The following is a 20103-nucleotide window of genomic DNA, read 5'->3' as shown; positions in this document are numbered from 1 at the left end:
GCACACCCGTGTATGCACTTTAATACAAACCATGTCATATTTCTGATGACTTCAGCATGTACAAGATAAAGTACAATAAAAAAAATTGCTCCAGCACAAGCTTCCCAAGAGCATGAGCATAACACCACTTCCACCCCTGTGTTGCAGTTAGAAGCTTTTAGCCCCCTTTCTCCTCCCCACAGCAACAGAATAAAACAACTTTAAAAAAAAAAGTGGGAAGTGACATTCACTGGGTGCACTAGCATTTAAATTAAGGCAGAATAAATAACCGTTCTACATCAGTGACAGGCCTTTCCAGACCAGCGCTGGAGCCTGGAGGGCTGCTCCTTGCAGTGTGTTGGTGTGCCTTGGGCAAGTCAAGCACAACTGTGAAAGGATCCCAGCGTCTTTCCCATCCATTCTATCTGGGATTTTCCTCCCACACGCTCTCTCCTCTATAACAGCCTCCTTGTTGCTTCAGCAGCATCCCAATCCTGGACCAGAGAGATGATCCACTCACCTTGGGGAGGGCCTGGCTGGCATGGAAGGCCACAGCACAGGTCAGGATTTACAGACCCACAGCTGCCTTTGGAGCAATAACTGATGAACAGTTTCTCAGCCCAGGATAAGTGGCTTAAGAGGCCCAGTCCACGTAAGGGAAGAAAGCCACTGCTCTTAGTAGTGTGAAGAGTTACCCTGTCTATGGGGGGGGCAAAGCAGTTGGGCATAGCTGGGCAGAGTTACCTCAACAAAAAGTGACCAGTTACAGGGACACAGCTGTTGATGTGAGTGATGGTACATACCTCAACCATAAATACAACCAGAGTGAATACGATTCTGCCAAGTAGCACAAGACAACTCAGGGGGAAAACATAATAATCAGTGTTCCACTTTCCCTGCCAGAGGAACAGTCATGTAGAGGGAAATCCACCAAACAGCAAAAGTAAAGAGCTCTGTTCCAGCCAGTTAGTGTATTAGTCCCAATTTCCTTAAACCATGAGCAAAAGGACAGTACCAATCCTTTTTAAAAAAAAAACAAAACACAACAAACCAAAAACCACCCATGAACATAAAATTCAGTTAACCCATTCAGTTAAAATCTGGCTTCTCAAAGCCTTTATAAAACCTAGATGCCTTCTTCAGTTGGTGCATAAGAAAATCCTAAAAATGCATCCGAGGCACTGGAGCTGCTGGCTGCCGGGTCAGGCGTGTGGGTGATGGAGGTGGAGATCGCTTCTTGGGTGAACTCTGGATCAAAGTGTCGCAGATCAGCTGGACCAGCCTAAACCAAGGAGCAGACACACACACAGTCATTTCAAGTGAGGAGACCTGAACCAACCGCTTATGTTGGAACAGTCTAATACAGCTGCTCTTCCAAAAGCATTGTCACCACTGTGTGTGCAGTTCCTAACCTGCACTTCAGCACCCCTCAGTGCCAGCATAAGACATCTGGAGGGGATTCCTTTTGTACCACTATATAACAGATACCAGACACTCACCACATTGGGGTTAAACGGAGGAGTAATCCTCTTGTGGTACAAGTCATCCCAGTTTATTGGGCTGAAGAATACGTGGTTCTTTATCTCAAGCTGCATAGAAAGCAGGGGGAAAAAGTCAGTCTTCTGCCAACCCTCTTTTTCCAGCACCTGCCAGCTGGTTTCATAGCATTAAGTGGTTGAAGCAAGACTTGGAGCTACCACATATCCATGTAGGGGCCATGTAGCAAATCCCTTGAAGGGATATGACACCACCACACACTGGTGCCCTTAGCTTGCCACCACACCTTGCATCATAGTGTTCCCTTTGGAAATCCAAGCCAACCCCATATGCCCCTTTTAGGGGGCTGGAGATACATCAGCATATAGGGAAAGGCAACGCTGTTATCATGAAAGAAAGGCTCAGAATAGAAAGGTTTCCTATTCCTCCTCTCTCCTGATCCTAACGGAGGCAACCTACAAAGTCTGTCTTGGCACCCAGCCTCCTCTTCTCATCCTTGTGGAGAAGTCCCTGGAGGATGTCACAAGCTGCCACAGTCTTGCTTCCTTGGATCTGGAGTGGCTTGTGCAGAATGTTGTCATACATCTGAGACACATCCCGGCTGTAAAAAGGAGGCTAATTTGAAAGAGAGGAGAAACAGCCAGGTAAACCATTCAGGATTCAGTTGTCTGTGTCAGGTACCATGTGAACACCAGACCAACCTCCCATCACAACTTTCAAAAATAAATTCTTCACCATGTAGCAGAAAACACACAGCTTCCAAACTTACCAGTCCAAACAGCATCTCGTAGAGGACGGCTCCCAGACACCACCAGTCTACTGTCCTGTCATATGGCTGCTTCTTTAGCACCTCAGGTGCCAGGTACTAGGAAGAGTCAGAAATAAATATTTGAGCCAAATTATAAAGGAAGGGCTTTGTCCTCATAAGTACACAGACCTGGCTGCAATTCAAACTGGGCAAATGCATTAGGAAGCACACAGATTCATTTCCTACTGTGCTTTGCTAGACTGTCCACTTGCTTCAGAGCAGCGAGTTTGAAATACACCCACTAAAACCCCCAGAGTGTTCTTCTGGGCTACAGAAGGTTCTCTTCCTATAGAGGGCTTGTACAAATATTTGCTACCCACCACAACTCAACCAGCAAACCTGTCCTGCACTGACACATTACACCCCAAGAGGCTTCTGTGGTTTTGAGAAAGCTGCAGTTTTCAGTCCCAGTAAGTCTGTCCAAAGCAGCAAAACTACTAATAACCACCAACTAGGAGGAACAGGGAAGAATTCAAGTGGCCTGCAGAACAAGCAGCGCATCAAGTCTGGTCTCGAACAGGATTATCTCTGTGTACTATCAGGCTCCCTATCTAGGGCAGGAAAAAACACCCACAACATACATCAAAAACACAAAACAAAACACAAACGTTCCTGCTTGATTTGTGCTGTACTATTGCGTAAGTGGATCCCCACTGAAAGCTGAGGGCTACCACCGGAAAATTCCTTCCCACTTCTACTGAGCTTGAATACTGAAAAGTATCTTGTTTACAGACCCGTCTTCTAGCTCTGAGGAAGAGCAGCAGGACAGGTGTATTACCTAGGCCAAAGTGCTACCAAAATCCCAAGCTCAACAAGAAGCAGGGAAAAAAGCCTCCAAGAAGCCAAACTGGAGATAGGTTTTAGCAAAACCTAGTTGAAGTGCATTGCAGAAAAGGCATTTCCTCCCTCTGAGCAGTGTTCACCCTCCAGAGGTGAGCCTGGTCATCTCCTCTGCACAGGGTGTTTTGCAGCTCCTGCGTACCAAGGACACGCAGAAGAGCATGGCCAGGTCCTGTGTATGTCAGTACCAGCAGGCTCCTTGTTCTGCAGCTCCGGGTATCAGAGCAGGTAAACAGCCTGCTTATAGGCTCCCAGGGTCAAGGTTGTCTCCACAGCCTCCTGGAACAGCCCCAGTTTCACAAGACGGGCCATTTCTAAGTGCAGGGATCCCTGCTTGATAGTACAGCAAATTTAGAGTACTAATCAGCTGTTACAGGTAAAAGTGTCTCTGCTGAGTAAAGGCGGCCTTATCTGAACTCCAGCTTCAAGCTGACAACCTCAGATAGCCAAGGATGGTCTAACTCAGTATTTTGAGATGCTGAGCATCCAGACAAGTTTGAGACCCAGAGCAGCAAGTCTCTGAAGGCTTTCAGCCCCCAGGTCACAGTGAAACCCCAGCACATGCTGTACCTCAGGAGTTCCACAAAAAGTAGAAGTTGTCTCCTCTTGCTCCATTCCTTCTTTGCAGAGTCCAAAGTCTGTCAATACTATGTGTCCCTAGAGAAAAGAGACATTTCAGCTTGACCAACTCTTTCTAGAGAAGAGACAGGATTTCATCTCATGTATGTTTTAGTTCCCCACTGCTCATCTGCTTCCCCCTCCCTCATCTTCTGGACATTCTATAGTACAAGTAGGGGAGCCTATAGAGAAAGTAGAGTCTAGTTTGCATTTTAATTTGTCTACAACTGCATAGCTATGAAGAGATCCAACACTGCTGTGTTTTGCCCTGCTTTATCCCAGAGTCAGTTTATATAGTGGTGATGCCAGAGTAGCAGCAGTGGTGCTTGCTCTTAGCACCCCTGATCCCTGCCCACAAAGTCAGGTCCTAGCTGGGGGGGTCCCCCCAAGTGTGGGGTTCTGCAGAGGACAGGCTCACTCCCTCTTGCAGGATTTGCACAGAAATGCAGTGATGCATACATACAAAAATCCATTGCAGAACCATAGCCCTCTGTTTATGGCTGTGATTCTTTTAAAGCCAGAAGGAAGGCAGCACAAGTTGCGAATGTACCTGGCAATCCAGGAGAATGTTCTCAGGTTTTAAGTCCCTGCAAGACAAAAAGTGCTGTTTGAGCAGATTTGGCCAGATATTTAGGAAAGCCGGATCTGAAACAGCATCAGCTAATAGGATCTAACAAAATTTCCCAATCCAGTTCACTGAGGCCTTCCCAAAGTGCAGATTCCCACCACTGTCGGGTATCAGCACACACACGTGCAAACCTAGAAAGACTGCTGTCGTACAGGATCAGGTGTTAGCCTGCATTTCCCTGCATATCTATGCATAAATGGTTACCGAGAGACAATTTCTTACTTAGAGCTGGATTTATTTTAAATCTTCACACTTAACCATTCTCTCTCCTTCCCACTATCAGGCTGGGAGTATTTATCGTGCATCAGATCCCATGCAGAGAGCACCCCTCTCACAGGATAGAGTGCCAGCAGCAGTCTCTTGTCTGGGGTGAGAGATTCTTCAGCTGCTCCAGTCCTGAATGTTGCAGGGCCCCAGTGAAGCCCTTTTCCTCCCCAGCACTGCACACAGCCTGGCTGGGCAGACTTGGTGCCCCTGCTCTGCCCAGCAGGACACGTGCCTTACCTGTAAATGATGTTTAAGGAATGCAGGTACCCAATTGCACTAGCAACTTCTGCAGCATAGAATCGGGCCCGGGGTTCACGGAAACAACGCTCCCTTTGCAAGTGGAAGAAGAGCTACAGGCAGATGAGAGGGTTGATCATTTCTTCTCTAAAAAACTGAAGGATATCTGGAGCAAGCCCAAAAGCCTGATGTGCAGCAAGTAGCACATGAAATAAGCCCAAACCAAGTGAGTTTAAGCAATCTAAACACCTTCCTAGAAATTGCTTCATTTGTCCTCCTCTTATGTTACCATCTCACTTAAGAATTCATTCCACAGAAAAAATGGTCATCAGCTGATCTAGTTAAGCTTCCTACAACCCACAGGCTGATTATAGTGGTAGTAGAGCCATGAGAAGTGGTACACGCACAGAGCTGATCCCCAATATGAATTCCATTTGAGCAAGACATCCATGTTAACAATGTCTCCCAGCCAGTTTCAGATAGCACAGAGAAAGACAGCTAAAAAAAAAAAAGGCAAGCTTCTACAGGACAGAAAAAGAAATCTAGCACACTGCAATGGCATCACCCAAGCACTAGACTAGGATCCAGAGCTGGCCCACAAGTGGGTTTTGCCTACAGCTCACCAACATCAGTACTTCCCATATTCTCCATAGGATTTTAAAACACCCCTAGCACACACTTTTCTCAGCATCCTTGCCTTGGGAATCATCTGACTAGGGTCATAGCCAGCAAGATCTTCACTCCTCTTGCCAGCAGTCAAAGCAACATTACACTTCAACATCATTACCTTCTGACAAGAAACAGTTTTAGACAATAAAGCAGCATGTTTGGGAAGGACCAAATAGAGGATTAGAATAAGGCCTGTAAGTGCACTCACCTCTCCTCCATTTACATAGTCAAGCACAAAGTAAAGCTTCTCCGAGGTCTGGAAGGAGTAATGGAGTCCCACAAGGAAGGGATGCTTGACATTTTTCAAGAGCACATTGCGTTCTGCCATGATGTGGTTTTGCTACCAAAAAGCAGGCAAGGTGTTAGAGTTTCAGGCAAGGGTCTAGTCCAGTCTATCATAGGGGGTTCACTGCTGTTTTTAAAAACAGGTGGAAGCTGGGAGCCTAAGATGGTCATCTCCAGCCCCAGGAAGGGAACCACTCTCTTCTATCTGACCTGATTCATCTTAGTTCTTCTCCATGTTCCCATGGCACAAAGAAATCCATGTTTAACGTGCAAGTTGTCTACATGAATGCCAGCCACAAGATACCTCAATTGCATTACCAGGACCACTATTTGCAGAAGTAGCCAAGGAGAGCAGACATACCTCCTTTTTCTTTAGGATGGTTTTCTTATGCAAGACTTTCACTGCATAAAAAGTCCCATCACACTTGCGTTTGGCCAAGAGAACCTGCAACAGAAGGTCCTGGTCACGGGTTTCAGTCTCACCTTCTGCCATTCAGTTAGTGTTTCCTCATTAGTTCGATACTCTTTTGAGTGATTACACACCAAGTATAGCTTCAGAGGGTCAGATACAAAAGTTTAAAAGATCAAGCTCCCACCCTGACTTTCCAGCACTTTCTCATTGCCAGAAAAAAAAAGCACATGACATCATGTCCATCTCTTACACATTCAACAGAAAAATCTTGGAGCATTTGGAGACAGTCCCATGTAAAGTGGATCCTTGCTATCTCACAAGGTACAGATTTGTCTGAAGATCTTTTGCTAGCTGAACAAGTCTGACACTTTGAATCAAGTACTGCTCCTCACCATTACCACCCTGAGCATAAAACACCTCACACTTCTGTCCTTAAAGAAGTTGCAGGACAGCTCAAGCTATGAATAGACTGTGAAAAACCCTATCTCAGGTCTCATCTGGTCTCAGTCCCACTCAGGTCAAGCTCCTGAGGAGAGGTGCAAGCAAAGAACACAACTAGAAACTCCTTCAGCAAGGAAGTCTCTTCCCAAGCTGCCTCTAAAGAGCTACAGCCCACCTGTACAAACCCACTTACTTTTCCAAAGCTTCCTTTGCCGATAACCTTCAGGAAGTCAAAGTCTGTTGGCTTGGCACTGTTGGGCAAGAATGAAACAAGTTAATGTTTCTGGGAGAGAAACATGCAACAGCAACACTGCCATCAAAGCAGAGTTCCTTCTTGGAAACATGAGTGTTTGTGAAAGGGATTAAAGGGCACTGGACGGGTGACCCTCACTCCCAGCCAGCTCGGGATTTGCACTGTGTATTCAGTGCACCCAGCAGAGGATGGGCAATCCCTCAACAACCCACCTGCTGAATACAGCCACAGGTGAAAGCACCTGTCAGGACCAAGCGGCATCTTTACAGGCAACACAGTTTATCCCCATTTCTAGAGAACGATACCCAGGGAGCCCACAGTGATGAGGAATATCTTCCCTTACTACTTCTCAAGAGAGATGGGACAAGGGGCTGCAGACATGGGCAGGAGAGGATGATTATGATAACAAGGACCAACTATAGTTGAAAGTCTTGAAAGCTGGTACATTGGTGATACACACGATATTAAAGGCCAAGTAATGTAATTGTTAGGACTTTTGCAGACACCACCCACGCAAGACACAGGGACCAGCTGCATTCCCCTGCCAGATCTCTTGACTGCAACGCTCCACACCCTACCTGGCTTTAGCAGGGAGCTTACTTTGGGTTAGCAGAAGGTCCAAGGTTGATGTTATCAGTTGGTGTTGGAAGCTGGAGAGGATAACAATAATATTAGTCACAAGGACCATGCTGCAGGTTGCACTTTTCTCAATACAGCATCTCTTGCACAAGGCCACTGATAAACACCCATCAGCAAGATACTTAAGCAAACTTAAGTGATGGGGAAAGGGAGAACAGGACTATGCAGTATCATGCCCAAGCTGGAGGCTGCACTAGAGTCTGTGCTAAAGTCCTCATACCATACTTACACGAAGAAAAAATACTAAGCAACTGCTTGGTTCCTGACTTGAGGCTTTCAAAACCTGCTGTGCTGCCACAGAGGAAGGGCACTGCATGTCTCACCACAGCACCAAGACAAGGCACTCCCCACTGCTGTGCTAGGCAAGAAGCCCTGTGCACAGCTCAGACAGAGGTACGCTCCTGTAGCATCTTCCCCAAACCCTGCAGCCCTCTGCCTACTCCCATTAAGGCCCAAAACTGCCAGGTCTGGAGCCTCAGAAGTACTCTTATGCACACTCAGCACCACAGAGGTGCAGACTCCCTCTTCCCAGTGAGAAGGAGGTACATACACAAGTCTTCCTCCTCTTCCTGCATGCCAGGAATCTTCCCCTCCCCAGATGCTGGGAACATTATGCCTTGTATATAGGGCCTCCACTTTCACTTTTCTCCACCCAGCACCACCCACAGGACCAAGGCAGCAGTAAGACTCCTAGCAAGCTAATGCCAGCTCTCCTCCTTGTTTTTCTCCTACAGGCACCAGCCCCTCTCCATCCCAAAGGTAAGGACTTGCTGGCTCAGAGCCATGATCTCACCTGGGTGCTTTTGTCCGGGCTCCGGGAACGATCCATTAAAAAAGCAACTCGTTCAGCACTTGGGAGAAGAGCAAGCCAGTATTGAAAATAGTTCAAGAGAGAAACAGCTTCACACCATTAACTTGCCAGGGACCAGCGCAGACCCCAGTGTGTGCTCCCCTCCATCATAGGAGACCTCAGCTGAGGTCCCCAGCTACCCCTTGGTAGCACCGCTACTCCCAAGGGATGGGGGTGCACACGCTCTGGGGGAGGCAGGGGACAGTGGGTGCATGCTGACAGGAGATTGGGGGGAAAAGGTTTCCGGGTGCACAAGTGATTTGAACAAGCACAAGCATATTAAATGCCACAGTTACCCCTTGCAGAAACTGGTCAGGGCACAAACACCTGAGGACCAGCACAGCCGCAGCAGCAACACAGCATCGGGGTCAGAGGAGGCTGCAGCCCTCCTGGCCATGGCCAGACCCCTCTCGAGGCAGATGCAGCCCCCACCCCACTGCACAGGGATGCTGCAGCACCCATCCCTGCAACCCAGAGAGTGTCCCCACAGGGCAGCCAGGAGAGTCCTGCTGGGTCCAGCCACCCTACGCCATCGGGGCTGGCAGCAGCCAGAGGCCATTCCCCCAGGCCAGGGCAGACCGTGGCAGTCTGGGGCTGTTGACATTGCAGGGAAGAGGGGCTGGCCATGGCAGCCACAGCGCGGGCGCGGTGAGCAGAGACATTAAAGCACAGGGCTCCCGGCTACCCAGTGCAGCTGCTGCTGGGGCTGGAGGAGTTGGACTTGAACAACACTTGTTGGTTCAGATCCACCCTGCTTGAGCATCACTGGGGAGGGATGGGTCCTGCCACTCCAGGGATTCCTCTGCTTGGTTTTAAGGGTTCCCCCACATTCCTTTCAAAAGCCAGGATTAAATAGGTGACAAAAAAACAAAACCAAAACAACTTTGTTCCTGTCTCCCCTGCCCCAGAGAGCTTTGTCCATTCCCCCTCAGCCCCACCAAGCTCTCATACACCATAGGGAGGCTCTGATAACTCTTGTCCCCCACCCTCCACCCTGCCCCTTCCAAAAAGGGGGCCCGAAGATCCCACCAGCCTCCCCCGCCTCTCACCTGTGGGTGCTCCCCCTCTCCACCCCCACGCACTGCCAGGCACAGACCCACGGCCATCCCAGAGCCCCCCTCCTCCGTGGCCAGGCGGACCATGGCAGGAGATGCCGAGTGGCAGCGGGTGCTGGCGGCTGTCCCTGGGGACTGCCCACATCTGGCCGGTGCCAGCCAGCTCCATTCACCACCGAGCCAGCGCAGGGGTTATCGGGCTGAGCTTTTAAAGGGCTCTCATCCCACTGGGAGGCTTTCATACTCACTATGAGCAGAGCCTGGAGCCGGAGGCCTTGATGGTTTGTCCTATCCTCTCACGGCTGTGCTTGATGAGTTCTGTGAGGAAAGTTGAAGCACTGAAGCCGATTAGCTGGCAGCATGATCACAAGTGCACAGAGGCACGTTTGTTCTTCACTGACCTTGCTCTTCTCTCCTCAGCCACCCTCCTCCCCCTTCCACCCACATACCAAAATAACGAGGAAATTATAGGAACCAGGACAGCTCCCCTCCCAGCCCTGCCAGGAGCCCTCAATAGCTCATAGGATGGGGATAAGCACCACAAAACAGACACCCTCTGCCATGCCAGGGAGGCCTTGGGCTAAAGCACCACCACCAAGCCTCCCTGAGCCACCCCTGGGTCCCCAGGAGGGACAAGGAGAGTGCTCACAAGGACAATGTTGTACTGGGATACATCACACATTTGGCACATCCACTGCCCCTTTCATTCAGGACTCTGCGAGTAATTAGGGACATGAATGAAACCTTTCAGGGCCCTGCAGGAGGTAAGCCAGCACACACACATCGCAGCAAGTAAGTGACTTGCCCAAGGACATGCAGCCAGTGCCAGAAGCTGGGATTCCCACCACGGAGCATCCCTGCTGCTCAGCCATGCAGGCAGTTGCCATCACCCATCACCTCTCCCTTCACAGAGGTGCAAAGTCCTGAGCCTGCTCCTCACTGCACAGGCTGAACAAGAGAAAAGCCTGAGAAGTGCAATCTGTACGGAGGAGTTCCTTGTTTTGATTCGGAGGACATAAAAAAAATATTTCAAGACTCAGTTTTACACGCTGGCTCTACCCTATTTCTGCTGCTGGAAGGAAAGAACAAATCAGAACACTCACAGAAACACATGCTTCTCCCCTCCCCATCAAAAACAGCCTTTGTACACACAAGCAAGTTGTCACCCTGGAATAGGTCTTCCACAGACCAAGGAGTTGGCAGCACCAACTGCCAGAGCCCACCTCTCCAGGCAGGGAGTTTGTAGGACAACAAGTTTTGAGGTAAACACAAGCCCATTTGCAGGGCCCTTCGGATCTGCCATATGGAGGGACCTGTGCACCCCAGAGAGCCACTGAACCAGGCACCGCCAGCAGTTCTGGGAGCTCGGTGCAGATCTGATGAGGAGCCAAAAGACAGGCTGTGGTTTTAATGTTTCTGAATGGATAAGGGAGAGCAGGAATTTAAAGAAAAGCCCACAAACCATTCAGTGAGTGAGCTTACAACATCTGGCTGGTCTGAGACCCTGGCCTGGTCCAATACTTTGTGCTGCAGCAGGTACAAGAGCTTGGCCCAGCAGTAAGGGCAGCATGCAGGCAGCACCCAGACAGATCAATCCCCATCTCCTCCCACTGGGCACAGTCCTTATTTCCCTGACAGTCTGGCTTTCCCTGGCTCACCGAGGTCTATTGAAGGTCATCCAATGCCTGCCTCAGGGCTGCGTCTGTCCCACAGGCTGCTAGATAGGCTGGCCAGATATCACAGTCATAGCAGGGGGACATCAGCTCTGCTGTCTCAGACCAGGCAACACTCACTCGGGGCTCAGTGCCAGGGAGGTCACCACAGGATGGCCAGGAGCACACAGGTGTGTGTGGAACAAGCCCCAAGCTGCAAACAGTAGCAGTAGGTCGAGGAGTAAGGGCTCCCACCCCCTGCCCAGGAGCCAGAGCAACCCAACCAAGCCCACGCAGTTTAACACCTCACTCCTGCTCCATACATGCACCTCCATCAGGTGAGGCAGTCTGCTTCCTCCAAACCTGAACCCTAACAAGCTTGGCTTTGGCCCCACGGTCAGCTTGCTGCCACTGACACTGTTCTGATCCCAGACTCAGGAGGAAAATAATGACTCAAGCACAGCTGGACATGTCACAGCTTGGGCATCTAAGGGAGCACATGGGCAAGCCACAGAAACACATCCATCCAGCTTGGAGGTATCTGCTGGCAGCGCAGGACAAGTTCCCAACTTGCTCCACAGGGCTTGGACAAGGCTGATTTAGCAAGGTCTCCACAGCCTGCAGCTAGGCAGGAGCACTGCTGCCGAGCAAAGGCTGCACAGCTCTTCCAGGGCCACAGCCTGGCAGCCCCTTCGTGCTTCCCTCCACCAGCCCCATTCTGCCCCACTGCTTCTTTGTTGGAAGTGAAACTACTCAACAAGTCCCTGCTGACCAAGGGCAGTGTTTTCCAACAAAGCTGTTTCAGTAAATGTACTTGCTCAGAGACAAGAATCTCCCTTTCTGCACTGAAGTACCATGCACATTTTTAGGATATGTACATCCCCATCTCATATCACTTTCTATTTAGCCTCAGAGTCACTTTTCCCAGCCTGAGTCCACCTTCAAAGCCAGGTTAGTTTCTGGTTTAAATCTCCCAAGCAGTCAAACATGCTTTTCCTTATCACTAGCAAACCCTACTCCCCCTAAAGCACAAAGACTTCCTGAGCGCACACACACTGAACAACAGAATCTGAAATAGGTCACGAAAGTACGCTGGAATCCTTGGTTATACATGCCCGGCTGCATCCCTCCTTGTGCTGCTGGGGCAGCAGGGATGCTCCAGGCACAGCCAGGGCCACAGAGAGCATCAGCAAGCAAGTCTAGGAGTTTCCTGATATGATGTGACTATTACACACCAGGAACCAAACCACTGCACCCCACACCCCCCTCCTCAAAAATCATTTCACCCCAACACCCAGGCCAGAGGCATCCCCCAGGCAGCAGGCACCCACTCATACAACATAAAGCTGCTACTTACAAGTTGGAGCAGTTACTGCAGCTAGATCTCCCCCCAACAAACATCCCTCAGTAACATACGTTTTCTTCCCAGCACAGCACAAGCAGCTCCTTCTTCCTTCAACAGTTCTGCCAGTGGTGACCCACATTCCCATGCTAGCCCAGCATTATTTGCTACAAACACATTACTAATGCAACGCGTACCTTGCACGGAGAGGCAACCTCATAGACTCGTCATCTGCAAAGCTGCCTCCCACCCTCTTCCCTGATGTCACCACTCTCAGCATCATTTCCTACCTAACCTAGATTGCAAACCCCTCCGAGCAAGTGCCTCGTCCTCTCCCGCTCTGGGAAGGGCTAGTTGCCAGCATGGAGAGGCAAGGAGGACCGGCAAGCTGTCACTGGGACAGCAGGCGATGCTTTGGAAGAAGCACAGAGTTTGGAGGGGCAAGGTTGAGAGGGGCACCTAAGGCAGCCCACAGCTTTCATCCAGTGCAGGGGCTGCACACGGCATAAGGGGGAGATGCCCCAGTTTCAGCTCAGAGAAGGAGCACAAGGGGAGGTGGGAAGGAGGACTCCTGAAAACACATGCTTTTACTGGCAAAAAAAAAAAAAAGCTCAAGCTTTCCCCTGCTACAGATCTAAGAGATAGCTCCAGGCCAGCACTGAGCTCCACTTTCATTCCTATTGAGACACTACAGCACACAGCAAGTCCAGGAAGAGGTTAGGAAAGACTTTAAAAGACTTCTTCACTTGGGGAAGCTTTCTTAGCTGCCCTCTGCAGAGCTCCTGTCTTGTCCAATTTTCTTTTGCAGATCCTTTCCCCTACACCCCAGGGACACCACAAACCAGAGCAGGAACCCCAGCCAGGCAGCCCTAGCTCTGAGCAAGCTGGAGACCACAGACAAACAACCCCCCAGATTTTAGAGGAAAAACTACATGCAAAGCTGGAAGAAAACAGCAAGTGGCTAAAGCTTGCAGAATTTTGCAAAACATAATCCCATGAAAATAGAGAATAAAGCATCAAACAGACCTGGGAGCACATCTACCTGCAGAGGCTGTGTCCTGAAGCACGGGAAGCAGCCCACAGCCAGCGAGCACAGAGACCCCTCCTTCCCCACACTTTCCATCCTCACACCAGCCCACCCTGCCCCTGACTGCCCTGGCAGACCAGAAGCCCGAGGCTCTTTCCTAAAACTCAGAGGGGAATAGCTTTTTTTCCTACAGCAATTCATTTAGCCCATGAACACAAACCCCCACACCTTCTCAGGTCAATCACAGCAGTGCTGCTGTCTCACTGCAGCCCTTTAAAGAGAGTGGGAAAAGCTGATCAGCTGCAAAAAATGAAGAGACACCTGCTAGGTATACCCAAGGAGTGAGAATTTAGGTGGGGGTGGTAGTTTTGGATGAGGAGGGAGGGGTGCAGGTGGTGGGTAGGAGCAAATTACATCCTGGCAGGCATCTCAGGTGTTAAAAACAATTTTTTACATGTTAGAAAGCTGGAAATTTGTCCACTGTCCTGTGGTTGGGAGGAAGGTCAAAATTGTTATTTGGTTCAGGTCAAACCCAGAAGAAGCTGCTGTTTTCAGTGTCCTCCACAGATCTGGGAAGGCTGCAGCCCAGGGTAGCCAGACTGGCGCTTTGCAGCAGTATTAAATGCAAACATAAACACGCATGGAGGTGTCGGAGGCACACAGTGCTTTGAGAGAACAGAGACTAAGCCCTGAGCAAAAGGAGACATTAGAGATGGGCTCGTGTCTTCTCTCTCTCTTCATGAAAAATAAAGCAGTCGCTTTTCACTTCCATTGTAGTTTCCTATAAAATCTCCCTGTGTGTATCTGCAGCAGGAGAAAAGCCATGTTAGAGAGTGAGTTACGTGGTGGGTGCAAGGTGGGAAGGGCCAAGGTCTGGGCAGACTTCCCCATGGGACAGGTCCTAACCCCAGACTACAGCTGCCAGGAGGAAATCATCCAAAACATCTGATGTGCTCATTGCCATGTGTAACAAGAGAGGGGAAGCAGCATGTTGCTTGAAATATCGTTCTCTCTCAGATCAAAGCCTGAATTTTTTTTTGCTCAGCCAACATCCTCAAGCTATTAGCATCATCAGCTTTTAAAAATATCTCCTATTATTTGTTTATTTTCTCAGGTTTTGCCTCTCCTTGCATTGAAATGGTCAAGCATCAGAATACTTTCAGCAGCTAACTTACATTTTCAAGTCAATACCTTTTGCTTTTGTTTCTTTCAATAAAAACCTTGGTGATATTGACAAAATCTACTTGATTTTATTTTCTACAGAAAGGCATCTTTAATTAAAAACTCATTTTCTATCCAAAGAAGAGAAAGTGGAAGGATTCTGGAAGGAAAAGTTTTTACCAGCTAGAATGCATAAAATACCTAATCTGGAGTGGCCAGTAATGACATTAGATACTGATGGACAAAGCAACAGTTGGGTTGGTTTTGTCCACCCTGCCCGCTCTGTTTGTGAGGGCTGCTGACACTCCAGGGCTGTGCCCACGCTGGCTGGGGCTCAGGGCCAGCTGTGCAGTGTGAAGCTGCCACCCCCTTGCACATAACCACCTCCTGGCCACCCGCGGGCTCCATGTGGCCCTTGCCGGGAAGGGTGAGCCCCAGCCGTCCGTGCCTGTGAGGCTGGGCTGTGGCACGAGCCAGGCTGGAGCCCACCTGGAAGGCACGCAATGGGGCTCTGCCCTCTGCCAGCTGCTCCGCAACCCAACGCCAGCTGGAGACCTCGGTGGGGAGGCCTCCTCCATGCCCTCACCATCCCCAGGGGGTTAGTGACACCGTACCAGCCAGAAGCATTACCCTTTGTCTTCCCCAGGGTGGTGGAGGAAGGCTCCATCCAGGCCATGTGCATAAAGCCAGCAGAAATAGTCCCCTCTCCTTAGGGCTGGGGCAGGAGCTCAGCGACCGGTGCCAGGTGTCCTCACGCAGACGTTTCTCTGGCTGCAAAGGTGAAGGGCACAGGAGTAAGAGTAGAAACAAGCCCTCGGGTGCAGCGCTGGCTGCCTGCCAGCCGGGCATGGCTCTGGGACGCAGGGCTGACTCCCTGACCCTCGTCTGGCCAGCACCCACCCAGCGCTTGGTCTGGTGGAGATCTCTGGGGTCCCTCTCTTTGCACTCCTCTGGAAAGTGCTTTGGGACTGGCAGATAGAGGGCACTGGAAGAGAGATGGTTGGTACTGGTTGGCTGTTTGACTTCTGTACAGCAGAAGAAATTTACCCTACAACCGTTAAATTCACAGATTTCTCTTCTTGGGAAGGGAATTTTGTTATTCGATGCTTTTGAGGATCTGAGACCCAATTCGTCCTCCCTGTACCCAGGGTGACTGCCCCAGCACTGGTGGCTCCCTGGTACAGGAGAAGACATTCCCTGGAAGCACAGGGACACATGGACCACCAGTAAATCCCCAGCACAGGGCAGGTCCTCACCTGGGGATTCAACATCAGACACCACCAGATGCCTGGGGCAGCTGCAGAAAGCTTTGTGCTGGAGACCCCCATGACTCTCCCTGGAGAGGTGTCCTGGGCAAGCAGTTGTCCCCATGATGGAGGACATGAGAGGGGCAGGTAGATGCGAGCAGGGCTAGCCTCCAGCATGCTGCCCACCCGGGCAGCCCTCCCCACGTGCAAGAGGTGAGACTTTCCCTCTTTCCCTGCCCCTGTGCACCCACGGCCATGTCCAGCAGCAGCCTGCAGCGGCGCTCGGCCCTTGCCCAAGCGCTGCCCCTTGCCCACGACAGGAGACATTAGTGCCACGCTGAAGGGCTGATGATTGTGGGAGCACTTGCAGGGCACATACATTATATAGGCACACAGGCATGCGTCCCTACGGGTGCTGCAGGCGTGACCATGCACCCCTTACATCAGGACTGGCCTTGGCCCATCCCCCTGCCCAGCACCTGCAGGCTCCTAAACAAAATCAAACAATTCTAGTAAAGCTGGAGACCTGATGGTGTCAGTGTTGGGTTCTGCCGGTGTTGCTGGTCTTCTGTGCAGGGGTGGTGTTTCTCTGCCCTCCAGAGAACACATCTATGCCAGGAAAACCTCTGGCTGCACCTGGGTTCAGAGGTGATGAGCCGCTCTTGGGCAATTTAACTCCTTCTGTGCACACCTGCTGCCTGGAGTGGACTTGGTCAGACCATGATGGGAGCAAGCCCTGGCCACAGAAAGGTGAGCCCTATAAGGGGTTGAGGGCTGTGTGGTCCTCTGTGGTCCCTCCCGGCAGGGCCTGCCCTGGCCTGTGCTGCTCACCCCGGGGAAACCACGTTTGCAGCTTCTCCGAGGCAGGATACATCCCGTGGACAACAGGTCCAGCCTGTTGTCTCTACACGCAGAGAAGTACCCCTCCCTCTCTCTATTTTATATATAATATTTTATATATTATATTATATATATAAATTTATATAATTTATATAATTTTATATATAAATTTATAATATATAAATATTTATATAAATTTATATAATATTTTATATGCTATGCATCTATGCTATTTTATAGGGAAAGGTATCTTAATCTCCCTATCTAGCATATACAAAACCATAATCATAAAAGTACCACTGAAGTGGAACCACACGGTCCTGAGCAATCAGAATTGCAGGGAAGGGTCCAGATAAGATTAAAACAAATATTTCTCTAGAGAGCACAAAGCAAGTTTCCATTGACCTGCAGTGAAAGGTGACCTAAAATGTTTGGCTACTCAGTTATCTCTGCTGGGTGAGGGATAGGATAGGATAGGATAGGATAGGATAGGATAGGATAGGATAGGATAGGATAGGATAGGATAGGATAGGATAGGATATTCTTTAAAAGGTAAGAGCCTATTTTTTCATCTTAAGAGGATTCATGAAAGACTAAATAGACTATTGAAAACCACTGGGGTTCTTTAATTTTCTTTTTCCCTTTACATTTTTCTTTTAGCTTCAAAAAGCCAGGGTTCTGCCTCAGGCATTGCCTTTGGTTTTGCCAAGGAGTCCCACATGGGTACTGAGAAGTTCCCCATGCTTTGGTGAAAGGAGCCAGGAGGAGGCCACTCAGGATCAGGTTTTTATTCTGAAGGACAGCTAAAGTGGGTTTGAGCAACTCTTGCAACTTTCAGTGCATCTGTTTCTACAAATATGAACAGGGCAGAATATTACTGATCTCTTGTAAAGCCTTTACGTCGTTTGAGGAATAAATGCCTGATCTTATTATTGCCATTAAATGAGTTCAATGGGATTTTCTTGCACCCAAGTGTTTTTTAAGTGTAGGCACAGTCTCAGTGACTAAATAACATGAAATTAGAAGCAGCCTGACTCTAAGCGACCCTTTCTCTCCTGGCTGGCCAGCCTTGTCCTTGAGGAAGGTGCAATTCTGTTTCCTCTCCTCTCCTCTCCTCTCCTCTCCTCTCCTCTCCTCTCCTCTCCTCTCCTCTCCTCTCCTCTCCTCTCCTCTCCTCTCCTCTCCTCTCCTCTCCTCTCCTCTCCTCTCCTCTCCTCTCCTCTCCTCTCCTCTCCTCTCCTCCCCTCCCCTCCCCTCCCCTCCCCTCCCCTCCCCTCCCCTCCCCTCCCCTCCCCAGCAGGACCTCAGGACACATTATAGCCTATGCTTTAGAACCTTTCTTAAAAAACCAAACAACTGTTTTTTGGGGACGAGTGGCTCTTTTCTGCTGCAGCGCAGTCAGTCTGACGCAGGGTGCACACTCAGGGCCACCACCCGCAGCTCAAGGCCTGAGTGTGACCAGCCTGGCAGGGACAAGGGCAGAGAGGCAGTTTCCCGGCCGGATTGAGCAGGGCTTAGCAGCTCAGAGACGGCTCGGAGAGCTGCACTGCCCGAAACCAGGCCCCTCGCTGCTGGCACAGCACTGGGTTTGTTAAAAAAGCTTGTGGGTAAAGCATCCATGGGAATGCCTCCCCTCTGCCCTGCTCCATCCCATCCCCATTCCCAAGAGCTGTCGACTCCAGCTCCACTGCATGGGATACATGTTTGCACCCCTTTTTATCCTCATGCAAAACCTTGGGAAGCAACTGGTGCTGGCACAGCCGGAGATTGTCTCCAGCAGAGCTATACATACAGGATCCAGTGGACAGCCCAGTCCAAACTGGGCCAAGCGCTGCTCCGGGCATGATCACGACCCTGTGCAAGAGCAGCAGATCTGCATTGAAATCTGCTGAGCCCACCCCACTCCCCTGCCCTGGCACCAAGCAGGAACTTGGTGCCCTCCCAGCCCTCCAAGTCCTGCTAGTGAGAGGGTCAGGGATGCCCCATTAGAGGGGGGCTGGACACAACACCCCTGAGCTTCACCAGACCCAGCCTGGACGGAGATGCAGCCTGGGAGATCACAGCCAAAACCACCTGAAATTTCTGGTGTAAACCTCACCCTTCTGGTGCTGGCTGCAAAAGCCCAGAGCAGCCCAAACCTCCTTTCCCTGTGCAAGTGGCTCAGGGACATGGGGACACACACAGTCAGTCACCAGCTACCTCTGCTGATCTGCCAGCTCCTGAAATTACCCAGGGTCAGAAACACTTGTGGCTGCTCCCCACGGGAGCTCACCCAGGCAGGTGAGCTTATGTGGGGCTGCGGACACAGGCGGAGTGATGGAAGCTCCTTGTGATGGAAGTTTCCTGGGGGAGGCACAGTTAATGCAATAAACCTTTCCACCTAGTGCTGTATTTCCACGGGGAGCAAGGAGGCTGCTTGTCTCCTCTCTGGATTCCTCCACAGCTGGGAAACAAACCCACTGCTGGAACTCAAACCCCCTCCGCTTCCAGCTGCTGACCCTGAGCCAGACCCCCAGGGAGCAGCTCTCCCACAGGCCGGTTGGGTCCCTGGCAGCAAGGGACGAGTCCTTGACAAAAACCTTTGCTTCTCCCAAAGGGGTTCAGGGCCTCATTAGAAGAAGGGAAAGTTGCGATCATCCCAGAGAAAGTAAATTGGCATTACCTGCAGAGAACGAGGCGCGGGGAGCCGGGCTCCTGGGCTCCAGCAGCGGGGCCGGTGGGCACTGCCACGCTCCAGCTGCGGGAAGCAGCATGTACCGCTCTCCCTCCCGTTGTTTTTATTTTGGCAATTCGGTCTGAAGGTCGAAGGAAAAGTCCAAAGGAGTGGCTTGTGGCAGGAAGTAAATGATTACCCTGCCACCGCTCTGCAAAGGGACTGAGGCACAGGGAGCTGGGGTGGGAGAGGAAAATCCTTCCTTGGGGGGGATTAGAGGGCAGTTCGCCGGCAGGGAAGTGCGAAGGGTCAGAACAAAGTGCTCTGTTCACCAGAGGCTGTGCTGGGTCACATGCCGGGTCCTAGCAGAGGTAATGAGGCATGGGTCACCTCCCAGACGCCAGCAAGACCTCCTGCATGTGGACACAACCCATTGCTGATCCATCAGCAATCCACGGAGCTTGCCAGCAAGGAAGGAGCTGGTGAGGTGGAGCCGTGTGCCCTGGCAGCACTGTGTCTGGGGCGGGAGATCCAGGGATTTTTACAAGCTTGAACTTTGCAGGTGTGACAGTCCTACAACATCACTTCTGCATGACCCTCCTCTGGCTCCATGCTCCCCGTCCTGGGCCACACGTATGCAGGAACAAGCACCTGAGCAGCTGATCAGGACCAAGCCCCATGGACACATCAGCCCCGAGGAGCC

At 50.6% G+C, this 20103-nt stretch overlaps 1 protein-coding gene across 4 annotated transcripts; it reads right to left on the bottom strand.

The window, feature by feature from the left end:
* Positions 1-5: 5 nt before the first annotated feature.
* Positions 6-19532, bottom strand: SGK2 (serum/glucocorticoid regulated kinase 2). Of its 4 annotated transcripts, XM_074843350.1 has the most exons (15): positions 19410-19532; positions 15291-15431; positions 9727-9796; positions 8367-8424; positions 7535-7584; positions 6875-6932; positions 6190-6273; positions 5752-5883; positions 4875-4987; positions 4293-4329; positions 3695-3781; positions 2246-2341; positions 1936-2091; positions 1479-1568; positions 6-1261 (listed from the first exon to the last, which is right to left on the bottom strand). In XM_074843350.1, exons 2-15 carry the CDS (start codon positions 15340-15342, stop codon positions 1106-1108), a joined length of 1239 nt encoding a protein of 412 aa, XP_074699451.1. In that variant the 5' UTR covers positions 15343-15431; positions 19410-19532; the 3' UTR covers positions 6-1105. The 4 variants fall into 4 exon arrangements, with proteins under 4 accessions (XP_074699451.1, XP_074699453.1, XP_074699452.1 ...); XM_074843352.1 differs by lacking the exons at positions 15291-15431; positions 19410-19532 and adding an exon at positions 12670-12684; XM_074843351.1 differs by lacking the exons at positions 15291-15431; positions 19410-19532 and adding an exon at positions 12488-12626.
* Positions 19533-20103: the final 571 nt, after the last annotated feature.

This window comes from Strix aluco, chromosome 17 (assembly GCF_031877795.1).
Source record: "Strix aluco isolate bStrAlu1 chromosome 17, bStrAlu1.hap1, whole genome shotgun sequence".
Taxonomy (NCBI): Eukaryota; Metazoa; Chordata; class Aves; order Strigiformes; family Strigidae; genus Strix; species Strix aluco.
The sequence above is the reverse complement of the archived record's forward strand: the minus strand, read 5'-3'. Positions and strand labels throughout refer to the sequence as shown.

Coding starts and splice junctions, on each gene's coding strand:
- SGK2 (XM_074843350.1), bottom strand. CDS start 15,342: ATGCACATGGCCTGGATGGAGCCTTCCTCCACCACCCTGGGGAAGACA. Junction 1,569..1,935: donor TGGGTGCCAAGACAGACTTT/GTAGGTTGCCTC, acceptor CTTTCTATGCAG/CTTGAGATAAAGAACCACGT. Junction 1,262..1,478: donor CTCCGTTTAACCCCAATGTG/GTGAGTGTCTGG, acceptor TCCTTGGTTTAG/GCTGGTCCAGCTGATCTGCG.